We start from the raw sequence: 17,289 nt of genomic DNA on the forward strand, positions 1-17,289 counted from the left end.
CCGGAGCCGCACCTGTGCCCTCTGTGTACTCTGTAGTATACTCAGCACTCAGCTGATTGGACATGACGGCTTCAGCCAAAAAAATACAAAACAAAATCACATTTTCTCCAAACTTTATTCCTCGCATTTAACTCATTACACAGACAACCAAAAGAGCAAGACAGTCAAATGACAGTCAAAATGCATATAAACGGACATAGAAAAAAATAAATGAACAGGGGAAAAGAACCTGGGAAGAATTAATGCAAACTCGACAAAAACGTTGGACAAAACATAAAAATCTTACCAGGAAACTAAGCTTGTTATCTTTATACAAACATTTGTTTTTTGCTACAGCTGAAACCCCATTGACTTGCATTAGCACTGCTAACAGACGCAAAGCACACATGAGGCTAAAATGTCTAACAAGCAGCTTCCAGCATGTTATCAAAGGACTGACTGAGTGGAAAACTAGTTTGTCGCAAACGCTTTCTGATTTGGCTTTCGCTAACAGAGCAGAGAGAAACAGAGAAATCTGGACTGTCTGACCACAGTGTGATTCTGATTCGCTAAAAGGAGATTTGATCTATCAGTCCACAAGAAGTTCAACGAGTCACTCATAAAACAAAGGCTCCATCCTGTCAGGATAATGGTGGAACATTAAAGGCCTTTATTTACCGCAAAGAGAAATGAAGTGGTGACAAGCAGCATTTCTCATTAGTGCTATTAGTGAAGCAGAATGAACAGGGAAACCAAACACCATTAATAAAACTCAGTTTGTTACAGGTTTAGACCCGTCAGGAACAACTTAACCATCGGGGGCCTCAGAGTTGTGCGTCACGATTGTCGATGTCACGATTCTCTCGCACGTGAACTATTCTCTGCGCCACGTTAAAAACCACTGAAACACTTCATAAGCAGCATTGGGTGAAAAGTCAAATTCGTATCATCATTGTAAAATTTCAAGATCTCGGATTTCATGATCAAACTTTGCAGATATTTTCGTCACGTAAGACACGATATTTTACGTATTCCACGTGTAAAATACAGATTAAGCCTCAGATCTCTAAACTCGGCTTACTGGACAACCAAACGTGCTGTCACAGTCTGCAGTGGTGGTTATGTTGTGTTTTGCTTTTCGCACGTGCTCGTGTGCTTTTGACTGTGCTTACGTGCTCTTCTAAGTTCTCTTCCTGATGTTCTTATACAGTATCAACCTGCAGAGGAAAATTAGGCTTTTAGACCCAAGCGCTCGTGTTAATTCATGTAGACTGTCCCTTCTTAAATAAAATCCAAAACACTGTATATAAATAAAAGCAGATTCTGAAAAGAAAACACATGATGAGAATCTGTCTCCATCCCACTCTCATTCAGTCTTTGGGTAAATAAAAGCAACAGAAGCAGGATGTTTCCTTATATTTGTGCTTGCTGCAGTGCTGAAAGCTACATGCTCGTCTGTTCTGTCTTCCAGCGGAGGACAAGGGGACAATGTCCTGCCTGTGTCTTGTCAGATCTCAGACTCAGGTCAGTTACTGAATGTGTACAGCAGGGTCAGCTGTCAGTCCCTGCATGTCCTGAACGCTCCATGAATGCTGCTCAGCCGACAACGTGCACATCAATCAGCGCAGTTTATAGTGAAGCCAAACACGGTATTGTTACGTTGAGTAAAAGAGCTGCAACACAGGCGACATCTTGATGAAATGACGATGGACAACAGTAGCTGTAACAGGAGCGGAGATGGACAAACTGCAGGAAAAACAAAAACGCTGTAAAAGTCGACAAACACCATAAAGTGAGCATTTTTCAATCTCCATTACTGCTACGTGATGTGAGCCCACTGGTACATCTTACCCAAAACCAGGCAAAAATATCTGAAATGATTTCTGTCCATCTGATGGTACTGCATGAGCTACGACAGTTTGGTAACTAGCCAGTATTTTATTTATGGCATCCAGAACTTGACTTAAATGCTGATGTATCAGTCAGGATCTTATAGGGACTTGACGACGACCGTGACTCTGACATGACCGTATTATTCAGACTTTAACGAACCGATTCAGACCGTATTGTTTAAGACATGACCAGTGACTCGGACACGACTGTAGTGACCTGGATGTTACGGTGATGACACGACTGTACCGATTCAGAAATGACCACACAAATGTGGCCACTAACGTACTGTTTCAGACATGACTGCAGTGGCTTGTGTTTGACCATAAAGACTCTGACAGGACCGTAAAGACTGAGATACGACCACAGTAATGCAGACAGTAAAACGTTGGTTCTGACATGACTGTGGTGACTTGGTCATAACCGTAGTGACTCGGATGTGACTGCACTGATTCAGACTGTAGTGACTCAGGCTTGAGAGTCCGTTGACTCGAAAATGGCAGCGGTGATTCAGCGACTTGCACGTGATCAAAGCAACTCGGATATGACCATAGCGACTCAGACATATCCTTGGTGACTTAGACTTAAACAGTTCACCTTAAAACACTGAAGACTTGGGGCTCGACTTGGACTCGGCGTGGAGCGACTCGACTTCAACATTGTAACTAGCGATTTGTTCATGCTTTTGGCCTCTAAATGTTGCCCATGTGTCATAGCCTCAAGATTTAGCCAGCAGCAAACAGCAGCCATTCCAACACTATTGAAGAAAGCATATTAGGCTAACAGGACATAAGTATAGCAATCACATGACCGGCTGTAGAGTTCAACAATCCACAGCAGTTACAACCATTCCTATGAGCAAAATGGAGATATTTCAGTCACTGTGTGTATTACATTTAACATGATGCAGCATATCAATGATGATAGTCACTATTTCCAAGAGGAACTGATAAAGTGCCAAGACCTTACTTTCAGAGATACTTTCAGGCTTTACTTCCTGTTCACAGATTCAGAGGAGTAGCTAAGAGGAGTCACTGTTGTCTCTGGAGTCGGACGTCGCGGCGAAACCACTGAGCTGAAGCTGTAACATGTTTTAGTCTTTAATCTGACGTGAAGAATTTCTTGCTGCTGTCTGCAGTACTTTTCTGTCACCAAGTCCAGTCGTCATTGAATTGTGTGTTTTCTGGTCTTTTACTTGAGTAAGATTAACTACACAACACGGTAAAAATACTTCTTTACAAGGGAAGTTTTACATTCAAAATATTACTCAAGTAAAAGTACAGGATTATTAGAAAAATGCACTTAAAGTACTAAATGTAGTTGTTATGCAAAAAAGTGCGTGGTGACAGTATTATATTATTATATCATATTATTATTTATATGTTACTGAATAATTATAGCATTCATGTGTGAATGGTATTTTACCACTGTGTACTGTGGACAGTGAAAATAATTACTTCACGTTACTGACTAGTTTTAAGTACCCAACATAATTCATACTTTACTATGTCAAATATTAATTTGTACAGGAAAGATAAAATAAAAATACTCGAGTAAAGTGCTAGTACCACAAAACTGTACTTCAGTAAAATACTTGAGTAAATGTATTAGGTTACATTCCTCCACTGGTCCAGTTCGGGTCATTTTGTTGAATTATTTGGTTTAATGTAAAATAAAATGGCAGCCATTTTGAAAGCTTCATCACACTGAGCCATTAAATGTGGGAAAAGGTGCTTTGCTCTGTGATTTTATGCTGGTTTCATTTTTCTCATGCAGCCACAGCGTAAAAAGCGAAAAACTTAAGGCACGCTAAACGGATGTGTTTGTACGTGGATACGAAGCGCAACGTAATTCTCTTCAGTCCAACTGTTTCACAAGGTGGACAACGTAAGAGACCAGGAAGTCTACTGTCCTTCCATGACGGGATGTTTGAAGCATGCGTAATGTGACATATGGCCCAGTGTCTGATATCCACGGTGACGTCAGTGACTCCTCTGCTATGATCCTCGTAGCCTCAGTCCAAGCTTAACTGACTGGACAACACATCTTACTACTATTAACTCCCGTCTACTTCCTTCCACCCCCCCCACCCCTTTCTTCTTTTCGTCCTCTCCTTCTTATTCTTCTTCTTCTCCTTCTTCTTCCCGTCTGGATCCTCTGTCTATCAAAGACTCATAACCTGTCTCCTCATCCTCTTCCTCCCTCAGAGATGTGTGTCCTGCTCCTCTTCGTCCTCCTCAGTCGCTGCTTGATTGACAAACACCTGAATAAAAAAAAAGAGAAAAAGACGAGAGGCTTGATGTTGTTGCCGGGCAGAATAAAGTTAGTTTGCCCAAAAGACACAAGACAGCAGATTGTTTACCACTAAACCTTTCAAGCTTTCCTGCCTCGTCTCAAGTCTCAAATTAATTATTCATTCAGCCATCCAATCACCTGCCAGCGATTGCTGTCCTCCCCGCCCCCTTCTCCTCCCCCTGCCAGCCCATTGGCGCTCGGCTTCTTCTCCTGCATCTCAGGCTGGCCGTCATTGGCCACGTCCAGCATGGGGTTGTCGTGACAACCGTTCTCCACAAAGTGAAGCTCCTCCGCACGGAACTGCAGGGTGAACGAACACAGAAGGCTTACAGGTGTGTCTGCTCATTGCACCTGTGTGTGAGCGGCTTCGTCGCTCTTTACTCACCGCCGTCTTCGTCGCGGGCAGCCGTCGTTGCCAGCAGATGTATATGAACCCGGATGTGATGATGACCATGCAGACGGAGCCGATGATCACCAGAACCACAAAGAGCTTGCCGTAGTCGCTGCGTGTCTGGCTGGGCCGAGACTGGCAGCTGCTGGCCGCGCTGTAGTTCTGGATGCCCACCTGACGAAGCACACGATCACACGGTCGGTTCACACGCGACGGGCGAGCAGGTTTGGGCTCATCTACTGTGACCACATTATCTACATGTACTCACAGATAATAACTCTGAGAGAGAGCAGTGAAAAAAATCACAGTTCATGAAGTTTATGTTCCACTTCCAAACGTACAACAATCGAGTGAACGCTGGAAAAAGTTGTCTACTTTGCCTACTTTATCGGGACCATTTGTGATTCCCCCTTTGCAAATCAGAGGGCAAACATTTGCTTGCCAGAGCTGGAGGACGTTTTCTGTGATTAGAACTCCCAACAGGCCGTCCTGTGCATCAGATGAGCTTTGAGAGGATATCTTAGCTTATCTTAAATTAGCCCCTTGTTCTCCATGTTGGCAGCTGACTGGAGGGGAAACGGAAATGTCAGTCCGTCTTCATCTGGAAGCAAACATTTCAGTTAGCCACGGGTCAGTGTACCTTATTCAGACTCTTCCTGATCTCTCCCAGCATGCCCAGCACATCCTTGGTACCTATGACTCCTGAAAGACACAACATGTGGAGCATTTCAACGCAGTCTTAAAACACCAGACGACCATTTCTTCGCATCCGAGTTAGTCAGTCTGTGTGTACTGAAGAAAACTTCTTATTGGAAAGATTCCCTTCATGTCTGGTTTGACATCCAAAGAAAACTCGTGAAACGGCTCCAAGATCTTTTACGACAGTCGGATGTTTGAGGGTGCAGCCTTCAGTCGAGTTCAAACGAGTTACAAGGTTTGAAACCTGATTTTTGTCCCATTAACTTTTATTTTTACCTTCAAACAGCTGTCTGAACATGTTTTTGTACTGTGAGTGAAATCTAAGTGGACAAAAATGTTGGTACGCTTTTCTGAGTTTATTACAGTGCTGTCAAAGCTAAAACAGGCAGCAGCAGGTGGTGCAGAGCGTTCGGCTGAGCTTTTTATCGCCTCTCAGGCGACTTACAGCCTGCCCGACCTGCAGACACAACTCAGGGCTGAGAAAACATACAGCATTTCTGTGTGTGTGTGTGTGTGTGTGTGTGTGTTCACCATGCTCAGATGCCACGTTCATCAGCAGCTGGTGTTGCTGGTGTGTAGGCTTGCTGAGGTAGAGTACCCACGATCCCTCAGGGCTGTTCATTCTTCGAGCAAACACCCGCTCCAGGATCCTCAACAACCGTACACCCTGGTCAACACGAAACTCCTCCTACCACAAACACACACTCATTTTTCTACAAGTTCATACTTGATTTCCACACAGACACAGCTGATACTGAAGGCAGAGCACGTCGTCTTTTACTCGGGAACACAAAAATGAAGTCACAGGTACGAACACATGATGTTATGTCTGTTTGTTTTGAAGGACAGGAGAGGCAGAAAGATGGCAGACGCTGCAGTGAAGGTCCTTCCTCCCTCACTGAGTCACACACAATAACAGTCGGCCTGCAGCGGTTCTGTCTGTCCGTCCGTGAAACTCAGCTCACTTCCTTCCTGACTCTGACGGCGTGGGAGACATTCAGGGACATTCAAAACCTCAGCGCTGACTCTGGGCAGATTAAATGGACAGGAGACAATCAGAGTTGATCGCGTGCTTGAAGCAAACCGGTTCTTCCAAAACCTGGTCCAACCACGTCGAAAGGAAAGAGTGTTAATAGCTTGTATTGATAAGGAGGGCGAGACATCGCAGCTGCACTGACAAGTCGATCAATCGATCAGTCTATCAAAAGGAAATTAGCTGTCGACTGCTCTGACAATCGATTCATTGTTCAAGTCATTTTTCGAGCTAAAAGGTCAAAGACTTGCTGCTTCCAGCTTCTTAAATGTCACGATTTGCTGCATTTCTTTGTCCTTTATGACAATAACTGAAAGGAGTCTTTGAGTTTTGGACTGTTGGCTGCACAAAAGAAGAAGTTTGAGAAATTGTGACGAGCATTTTTACATTTGGTTGATATTTTATGGATCAAATGATGAATCAGATAATTGTGAAAATAATCTGCAGATTTACCGCAAATAAAAATAATCATTTCCTGAATGAATACTGACTTTGCAGTTGCAAACACCACACAGAAATCCAGTTTGGTCTGTGTTTTGCGTCTGTTAACCGGACTTGATACACAATGCTTTGACAGACACCTGCCGCCCCGTCTGAAACAAGTCAGCTAACAGCTAATCGCATTTAGCATCCCGGTTCTTCTGGATACAAAAATGATCGTGTTGCCAATCGTCTCATTTCCTTTCCTCTCGAAACACATTAACATCACAAGCCTGTGAAGGTTTTCAGTTGATAATCACAAGCCAAACACACACGCTTAATCTCACATCAATAACACTGATTGATGTGATGTCTCGTTGAGCACCTTTAATTTGAATGCTGCATCCTTGTACTTACACAGTTGAGGTTTTGCGTCAGGTTGAGGATGACGTAGCCTCGTCCAACCAGCTCGCTCCAGTCCAGACACATCACCTAAAACACTCACAGTTAGCATTTCAACAGTAATGTGAACGTCTAATCAACGTCGGACAGCACATGTGTGTACGTGAACGTACCTGCCCCGTCTCCTCCAGCTCATCGAAATCACTGTCTGGTAAGACGACCTCCGTGACCCCACCTCCCCTGACCTCCGTTCTCCGGGCCGGCAGGGGCGTGGTCTTTTCCAGCCAATCCCAGGCGGGTTTGACGAAGCCGATGGTGGTGGAGGGATCTGTGGTGAGCGGGCTGATGGGTCTGACTCTCGTTTCCTTTTTGTCCATTTTTCCCCAGCTTTCCTCCTCCACCTCCTCACTTCTGCCGTCCACTCGGGCGCCTTGAGCAAGTAAGAAAAGAATCAATTCATAATGCATGTAACACATTTTTTCTGCTGTGTTTTTCATGTGGTAAAGGCTGTAAAAAGACACGACCCTCCAAGACTCTAATCACAGTCGCAGTTAAACCCCATTTTCACCTTTGAACTCGTGATCTCCTTCTTCCAGCTGGTCCTCTTCCTCCACGCTGGGCTGCAGGGGCTCTCGGCTGGGAGCCATGCCAACCTCGGGAACAGTGGGATTCTGGGTAAATACGCCTTTAAGTGCCGGACCAGTGTCCTCCTCTTCCTCCTCCCTCCCTGTCTCGTCTGCAGTGACAAAGCAGACTTAAAACAAAAGCAGCAGATGCTCCTCGCCTTAACAGCAAGCGCCCAGTGTAACATTAAAGGCACAGTTCACACATTTTCCTCTTTTCTGTAGTGATATTTACTCATCTACATCGTTTCAGTGTCTTTCAACCTGGATTAAGAAGATTCATGAGGATTCATCCTCTGGGGAACATGAACGTTTGTACCAAATTTTAGTCTGGAGCAAAGCAGCGTACTGGCCAACAAAAATATAAAACAAAAATATTACGGAGGAGAAGAATCATATTAGCTCAGTCAATATTTTTTATTAATTTGGTGTGCACCTTTTGTGTAACCTCCCAGCAGCCCAAAGTCGGTGCCTGTGTCAGTCTCAGGGATGGCAGTTCCTGCAGAGTCTCCTCCAGCAGCAGCTGGAGTAGAAGCTGCAGTAGATGGAGTGCTGGTTGTAGTGATGGAGGACTGAAGGACTCCATAGCCACTGGAGTGACCATCTTCCTCCCCCTCCGCCTCCCACAGCTCTCTTTCTAAGGGACCAACCTAAATGGTAGATGTCAAGTTACAGGATGAGACACCCAAGTTAGAGGGAGACACTGGCTGTGGTGACAGTCAAAGGTGCAGTTTCCACTGAGGACCGGAGGACAGGATGTTCCCCTCATTACATAAAAAAACATGTATACGTTCATGTAGATCGCCTTCACACATCACCATGCAGTCTACGTGAGCCTGACCTTCTGATCAGTGGGGCATCGGTTCTTTGGTGAGGCAGTTATCCCCATTGGTCCACTGGATGTGAGCCAACAAGACACCAGTATTCACATAAACCAGTTAAAGACTAATTAAACTATTCAGTGCAGGGTTAGCAGGTGAGCCCTGGATTACATCTCATGTACTGCGATCCCATTAAAGCCCAACTGCAGCTGATAATTTCTCTTTTTATGCTGCCTTCAAACCTCAACACAGCAGTGATCCGCCACGTCATGAAAGTGTCAGGACAGTCTCTCCTCAAAGGCACTGAAGGTGTTGCACTCATTTGATACTTAGAAACAGAGGATAGAGGTGATGTTGAAAAAATGGGAAAAGTGGTGCAAGCAAAGTTACAGTAATGAGCTTAAGAGCGCAAGGGCTCAGCAGTCCTTAAGGCCTGCAGGATGAAGTTGTGTCTGAGCCTGGTGGTGCAGGACTGGATGCTTCGGTACCATCTGCCAGACGGCAGCCTGAACAGCCAGAACAGTTTGTGGCTGAGGTGACTGAGGTCTTTGATGATCCTGTTGACCTTCTTGCTGCGCCGCTCTGTGTTGAGGTCCTCCATGGATGGCAGCTCTGTCCCGGTGATGTGCTGAGCAGTTTTCACCACCGTCTGTAGAGCCTCACGGTTGAGGGTGGTGCAGCTGCCACACCAGCCGGTGATGTCTCGTCAGGATTCTCTCTGTGGATGCTGCAGAACATCCTGGAGTCTGTGCAGAAGAGCTGTTGCCTTGCTTTCTTGGTGACCTTGGTGATGATGGTGTGGTGAGTCCAGGTCCTCACTGTGGTGGCCACAGGTCATGAACAGGGTTGTGTGTGAACAGATACAGAAGAGGGCTGACACTGCAGTCCTAATCTGTTCTGACCAGACTCAAATAGTCCTAAACCTAAAGCCTCCCAGCAAACATTCTGAGTTTGGTTTCACTATGATGATGATTTGGTATTTGTACAGTTTTGTTCAGACACACGTTTGTCCTCCATCCTTCACCGCAGCACAAGCACTAACCAGAACCTTTTCTGCAGCGTGACAGCACTGCGGCATTGCCCCTCATACTCAATAATAAAGGGTTTGCATGTCAAAGCTGTTTCTCCACAACAACAACATCTTCCTGACCTTCACACGCCTGGCCAGTCACTGTGTGACTCAGGTGTGTTGGATTGTCGCGGTCCAGTCATCTGACAAGCAGTTTGTCAGAAGCATATGGATGCAGTAAAGTTCCTCAAGTGATGGGTTAAAATTTGACTTTACTTTGATACAGAAAGAATAGAAACAAAAACAAAAGCGAGCAGCAGTACAGGCTGAACAACAGCGGCTTTTACCTGTGGCTCGAGTAGTCAAAGTGTGAAACGATGATTTCATGAGAGGCATCAACTGGGAGTCATTTCTTTGACAATGGTGAAACCTGCCCGTTGGCTGAGTACTTTCTATCTTCTATCTATCTTTTATTTTACACAACGACATTTACAGTTGAAAACCCGTATCCATATAAAGACATCTTTGGTCTGTCCTCACCTCCAGCACCGAGGATGCACGATGCTCCTGCAGCCCAGGATCAGGCACCTCACCTGGGGGGGAGAGACCGGGCTGCTGTGAGCCGGTGGGGTGGAAAGACGGACTGTAGCCTGTGTGACACAAAGAGACATGTCAGAAACACGTGTTAAATAAACCTCTTGTCACCCGTTCCTGTTTCTGCAGTTGTCATGAGGTGGTGACAGCGAGCCCTGATTTGGTTTTGCAGAGAAGATCATTTCTACTAACCAATCAGAGCGTCCAGGTCAGGGGTTGCGTGGTTGGCCTCTGAGGCATCCAGTACTCCTCCTGTCTCTCCTCCGACGCCTCCCCCCCTCCTCTCTCTGTCCTCCGCTGTGTCTCTCTCCCACTCGTCCTCCCCCCCTCTTCTCTCTCGGTCCTCTCCCCCCTCCTCTCCTCTCTCTCTGTCCTCCATGTCCGTTCCATAGAAGCCTGAGGCTTCCAGGGAGGAATCGCCTGCTCCGGGCCCACTGAGGAGCTCCCTCTCTGGATCAGTGGAGTCTGAGTGTCCCCTGTAGCCTTCTGCATCCTGGGGAACTGCCAGATGAACCATGCGCTGAAAGTCAAAAGATATTTGTTCATCAGATGTCTGGTTGTTAGCCAACGCGTTACAAAATAAGTCACAATGGTCAGATATTTTAATTAAACTCTCCTGCAATGCTCGAAAAATGCTCAGCCTCACCTCCATCTCGTCTTCCACATCCAGGTTTTCATCCACAGCAGCTCGAGTCCTGGCTGTATCCTGACCCACAGAAGATGGCGGGTTTAACTGAGTGGAGTTGGTGGAGTCCATCTTTGCCTGGGAACGAGACGTTTCATGTATCTCTGGCCAGCCCATGTCATGAACCAAATGAGGCTGGACTCGCACTAACTCCTGGACTGAGTGCCGTTTGGTTCTGACTAACTCCTGGATGACGTGCGGCAGGGACGGGCCTTCATCCTGGAATAGACGGGCCACCGGAGGGCTGAGGGGTATGACTCGCTGGGATGAACCCAGTCTGAAGGCGTCACAGCTGGCCAGAAGAGCTGCGGGAAAGAGAGAAAAACACTGAAAGTCTGTCAGAACATCAAAACTCAGAAATTCAAAAAAGATTCAGAAAAGTTGGAGATGAAATTTTAAAGATCTGCTTCAGGAAATGAGATGGTCAGCACAAGTTGGGATTCAGTGGGCTAGCGAAAATAAAAACAAACAAATCAAAACAGGCAAAATAACGTGCACAATAAAAATGAAGCAAAAAGCACTAAGATGAAATACTTATTAATGTATGCTTCTAACAACTGCATGGGTACACTGGAGAAATATGAGAAACAGATAACATTCAAACCTATCAACCTTAACAGCAATCAGTGGATTAAAAAATAAGAAAAAATAGATAGACAATAATAGATAATAATAGACCTGAGTGGACTGACAGATCAACTCACTTTAATACAGATTTAATTCACTTTTTGTTTTTTGTTTACCCGGCATACTTTAAACAACAAAGATAAGAGTCTGCATTTTCTGCATTACACAAGTTTCTGCCATTCATTCCTTTATTTCACTAAACGGTTCATTAAAAGTTCACTGACTCATCCATGGCTTCACACACGTTCGTCCTGTCATTCACCAACTCATCTTTGTCGCTACTCATTCATTCGTTCATTCATTTGACTTCTACACTCTTCAGTCTGCTGTCGTCATTAACTCACTCACTGTTGTCCATCTATTTGTCCATCCATCCGTCACTAATCCCCAACACATACAGTCGCTTCAGTCTCCCTCATGTATCCCATAATTCTCTCTGTGTCTGAGACCACAGATGGCCGTCTGACCTCCGGGACTCGCTGAGCAGATTACGATATCATGTCTCAAACACGTCTGCAGCATGTTAAGCTCTCCGTCGCCACAAAGCCCCACAGTCTGAGATGACACACTTCCTTCCTGCTGACAAGTCTGCAGATGTACAAGTTTGTAGATCAAGTCAAGACCCTCCCAAAAAGTTCTGGGAGGATTAATTAATGAACAAAAGAGTCCAGCTGTGCTAGCAGCTGTACTGAGGCACAGCAGTGCTTTGAGCTGAGTGCTAACGTCAGCGTGCTAACAACAATGCTAACATGCTGACGTTTGGCAGGTTTACCATGTTCATCTTAGTCTAGCATGATAGTATGCTAACATTAGCACTGAAAACAAAGTACAGCTCAGGCTAATGGGAACACGAACCAAATTACTGGACAAATTCACAATATGACCTGATGGTGGCGCTAGATGAAACATCACAGTTATTAGACGTGGTCTTCTGGGGACCATGAATGTCTGGACCAAATATCATGACAATTCATGCAGTAGCTGTAGATATTTCAGTCTTGACCCAAAGCGGTGAACCATCTGACAAACTTATTTTGATTTAAAAACGCAACGAGTATTAAAAGCTTCATAAATGTACCGTTTAGAACAGGATCAGCAGAACATGAATGCATTCTAGTCTCCGCAATGCAACCTAATCATGACCCAGCAGTATTGGCTGCTCTCATTTGACGCAGCTGGATTTTTCATTTGGAGAGAGCAAATCAGGGAAACTTTAACTCTTGGTCAAGGTAATAAAAAAAGGAAAAATAGAAAAACTAAGGTAAAATATGGCCTCTGTCGCATGATATTGTAGGAACTGTGAGAACATACGTACGTAATTAAAATGTCAAAATACTAAATAGTGTCATGTTTGTAGCCAACAACACTTTGGTTCAAAGAAAAACATCTCAACAACTAAAGGATAAATTAGTTCAAAACAGGCCAAAATTTCCACTTAAAACATCCCCTACTTCATCACAAGTACACCTGCAAACCTACCTCTAAAACAGCATTTTTTAGCTTGTTAGCACCTGTTGTTCTGACATCTTTTGGTAATGACCATCAACGTTGTCTCCATTTTTCATCCTTCTAACAACTGATATCCTGGTGTGTCATAAATTTTACAGCCTCGCGGGGTTACTGGCCTGGTAACAGACTTTGATTCTAGTAATGACTTTGTGCCCCTGTTACATCTCAGCGGGAAGCCGATGCCAGATGTCGATGGGCCTGTCAAAAACTGCAATTACAGACTGGACGGAAATCATGTTGAAATCAAGGCCATCCTCCATGTCAGTAATGATTACTTCATGTACAGGAGCACTCAAGAGAAATAGGAAGTTACAAAACTTTTAAAGAGTTCTTTGTAACCACAGAAGCCTCTGCAGGCCACAAAGGGATGTGTTGTTACATTGCACTTTGTGTTTAACGCTAATCAGCAGATGTTAGCATGCTAACAACCTAAACCAACACCAGAGCTGCTAGCACGACTGCAGACCCCTGCATTTAATGTCTTTTCAAAAACAGTGGAGCATTTTGGCACAAAGGAAGGTACAACAAAGACATCAGATCACAGATAAAGCTGATAACATCTGAACACGTTAAGCTGAGTCCAGAGCCAGAGCCACTAGAATGAGTCATGGGTCAGATAACATATAAACATATGGTTTCTGCTCACCGAAACACACTGACGTCTGCTGTTTGTGCTGATGCAGCCTTCACCTTAGTCTCACGTTTTAAGGCTTCCTGATGCTGCATTATTGTGTCTGGTACCCAAGAGATAAAGTTCAGAAGATTGTAGAGCACAGCTAATGCAGTGCTGGTGAAATACCACTGCACTAATCAATATTTCTATATTTCTGATGGCTAAAACGTGTGCGTGATGTGAAAGGGGTCACTCCTGGTGACGGACACATGGAGATCCATCACCTCACTGTGCAGCTTTTAGCTGTCAACTAATTATTTTAAACTAAAATTCTGGCAATATCTCACAAATTGCATCTTTAAGGGAACGTTTAAGTAAATGCAGCTGAGTACTTCTGCCATCGCTGGAGTGTTTAAACACACACACTGTGTCCGCACTGCACACCCTCGTTTCGGCACTACATGGTGACCTTGAGGTTTCTGTCTACAAAGGCGACTCTTGCAGTGTAATTACTTCCAAATATTCTTCCAGGGTCCATCTAGCCGGAGGGACCGAAGAGCCGAGTTCTGCTCGCCGAGTTAGTCTTATCAGCTTCTCACAGATAAGCACCACGGCTGAGCTTGGTTCATGTAAACCTCTGATGATTTACACCAACGACTCCTTTGGGACAGGAGAGGAAAAACGTTATTGACTGAGCTTCTCTGGACAGAACGCTCGCTTACTCGTGTTTAGAAAACAGACTGAATTTCAGTCTTAAGTGTCACTTAATCCCTTCGTTTGTACACTGAAATGTCCCGAATTCAGTTTCAGGTCTCAGCTAAAGGAGATGAAGATGTGATTTGGTTGTTTTTCTGGTTTAAAATTTGCGTATTTTTTGATGACTCATCCTGCACCCTGCAAAGCCTGTTAACAAATTTCACTGGGTTTAATGCGAATACACTAATGCTAATGCTAATGTTAGCATTCAACAAGAAAACTGTTAGAATGCTAACAAGCTAACCTGCTACACCTTACAATCTGTGAGTGAGCAGGTTGAAATTCTGACATTAGCATGTTACGGTGCTAAATGTTTCCTGCTAGCCATTAGAAGGTTTGACGTCCAGCTTTAACCTGCTATTAGAACTTTAGCTAGCACCAAAGTCATGAGCGACTGGTCCAGGAGAACCCGGATTGTTTAAGGCAAAGCACGGTTTGTTTTGACCTTAAGACCTTAAGCAAGGCTTTGCCACAACACAAAATTAAAAACTGAAATGTAAAGAAAAGTTTTACTGGTGAGGCTGCTTGTGAAAAAGCAACGAGGCGAAGTTCATTGTTAGCTTCCCCTCACAACCAAACCCACCTGAAGGTGTGCGGGTTTCTGAGTCTGCTGTTTGTTTTGTTTCTTGTGTTTCTGCATGTCCACGTTGGATGTCGGACAGAACACGGACGTGTATTTTATCTGTGAATATTTAAACACGTGTGTATGTATGTATGATGCAACCAAACCAAGATGGCTTCCATTTAAAGGCTGATTTGTTTCCTGCTAAGTCTATAAGCTTGGCTCTCGACATAACTGACTCCAAATAGCCTTTGAGAGGCTGTAGATTTCCACGAACACTGATCAGCTCTGATGGAACCGCGACAGTTTTGTCCCTGTCCTTTCCTGCTTTAAATCTGTGTATTAATCAGTATGTTGCCACTAAAGCACAACTCCTTCTGTGCTTTAACAGCCCTCAGATCAGCTTGTGTTAGGCTTCTGGGATCCCCTTCACCCCGACTGAGAACCTCATCCTCCTCCTCCTCACTCCCTTATCTCCTCCCTGAATCCAACCTCCATTACAGAAAGCAGTCTGGAGCAGGAAAAACATCCATAAAAGTGTTTTATCGTCAGGATACTTTTGTTTGTTTGTTTCGTTTTGTTTTTAAATTCTGCTTCACTTCACACCAGAATGTTACGCAGAAAAAACATTTTTCGTCACAGCGGCTTCACCAAACTCAACCTCCATAACTGAGCATAAAAAGCTTCAGAGGAAGCTGCTGCACCATCTGACACGAACACAGAAGCTCCTGGAGCCTCACATGTGGCCACGCTGATCTCCAAGCAGCATGAGGGCTCCAACAGTCGATCCACTGGCCGATCGACAGAGGATGAATCAGCAACTGTTGTGGTGATGGATTAATGGCAACAAAACGTTTGCTGGCTGCAGGCTCTAAAAATGTGAAGACTGGATGCTAATCTTTGTCACGTGACGGCAAACTGAGCAGAAGTGGCTTTTTGGACTGATGCTGGGATTAAACAGGCGAACTGAACACATCACTTTGTGCTGCATCCTCAGCTGATTGTCAGATAACGAAAACAGCTTCACTGCAGACAAAAGTCTCTCGTTGTTCAGGAAAAACGTCAGATTTTGCTGCTTCATCAGCATCTTTGTGATTTGGACTGCAGATGTTTTAGAAAAAGGAATTTAAAGACATCATGTAGAGCAGAAAAACCCGATCAGTGAGTATCATCCATGACAAAGCAAAACTAGTCCTGATGATGAGGATTATGATTCTTCACGTAATGTGGTGTGTGTGTGTGTGTGTCAGACACTGCAGTGTGTGTCTGCTGCTGCTGATTTAAGTGCACTGCGCGCCTCCCACACACCGCCAGCCTGTGCCGAATTTCACCTGAACGCGTCATTAAACCAGACCACGTTCAGGCTGCCGCCCGCAGCCTCGTTCAGATCTTTATTATTAATGCTAATCATCATTTACACCGCAGCGCCACGCGTGTGCCGTCTGGTGCGGAGCTAAAGCGCGTCTGCGGGCTCAGCGGTGACTCTGCGCTCATATTATCTTCATGTGTGCTGTTTTCCAAAGTCTGCTGACGTTCATTTGGTGCTTATTTTCTCCGCGGGGATCGCGCTGTTGTTGTCAAATATGTGTAACGTGTTTAAAATGCGAGCCCACTTTAGCCGCCTGTGATCGTGGCTGGATGAAAACAAACAAACAAACAAATAAACAGGAATACGAGAAGACTCACCAAGCAGTGTGATGTGGAGCGGGGCCGGCATGTCTGCTGCAGTGCTCGACATGCCTCCTCTTCCTCCTCCTCCTCCTCTTCCTCCTCCGCTCTGAACGGACTGATCGCACAGATTTCAGCTGCAGATGGGCTCTGGGTGTGAATGGAGGCCGTCAGGAAGACGTCGTGCTCATGGCTGGCTGTCCTGTCTGTGTGCGGGTTCACTGGCTAACTGTCTGACGCTGTCAGGCGGGCAGACAGACAGGCTGTGACAGAGCTGCGGTCAGACCAGGATCCGCTCTGCTGCATCCAGGCTGCACCACCGACGCTGGAAATCACGGGCAGCTGCGTGTTGTTCCCGCTGGTGGCCACTAGATGCCGCTGCCCGACTCGGCTCGGAATACCAGCTGCTGCGTTCAAGTGCTCCTCGTAAATAGTTCAGATTGCGACGTTAACTTCAAAAAGACTCGACAAGGGAACGACTGAGGCAGAAAGAAAACTGGAACAAGAAATAAACGTATACTGCAGGGAATATTTAAAACATTTGACTCACTATACGGGGTTTTAGTTTTTCTCTTAGTCTTTGAGACAAGTTTGAGTTTTAGCATACTAACATCAGCATGCTATCATGCTAATACCTACCATGTTCACACTGTTAGCTTAGTAAGCTAGCATTTCTCAGTAATTGAGGTACTACTCAAATACTTTGAGTATTT

General features: G+C 45.0%; 1 protein-coding gene across 2 annotated transcripts; it reads right to left on the reverse strand.

Moving 5' to 3' along the window:
- Positions 1-101: 101 nt before the first annotated feature.
- podxl2 (podocalyxin-like 2) lies at positions 102-17,242 on the reverse strand. 2 transcript variants are annotated; one of them, XM_046385041.1, is made up of 14 exons: positions 16,595-17,242; positions 10,803-11,146; positions 10,349-10,676; positions 10,103-10,212; positions 8,169-8,382; positions 7,678-7,845; positions 7,283-7,539; positions 7,125-7,199; positions 5,786-5,942; positions 5,196-5,257; positions 4,550-4,729; positions 4,303-4,464; positions 4,049-4,132; positions 102-1,725 (listed from the first exon to the last, which is right to left on the reverse strand). In XM_046385041.1, exons 1-13 carry the CDS (start codon positions 16,644-16,646, stop codon positions 4,073-4,075), a joined length of 2,169 nt encoding a protein of 722 aa, XP_046240997.1. In that variant the 5' UTR covers positions 16,647-17,242; the 3' UTR covers positions 102-1,725; positions 4,049-4,072. The 2 variants fall into 2 exon arrangements, with proteins under 2 accessions (XP_046240997.1, XP_046240995.1); XM_046385039.1 differs by having other exon boundaries at positions 102-4,132.
- Positions 17,243-17,289: the final 47 nt, after the last annotated feature.

The sequence above is a fragment of the Scatophagus argus genome, chromosome 3, assembly GCF_020382885.2.
Source record: "Scatophagus argus isolate fScaArg1 chromosome 3, fScaArg1.pri, whole genome shotgun sequence".
NCBI lineage: Eukaryota > Metazoa > Chordata > Actinopteri > Scatophagidae > Scatophagus > Scatophagus argus.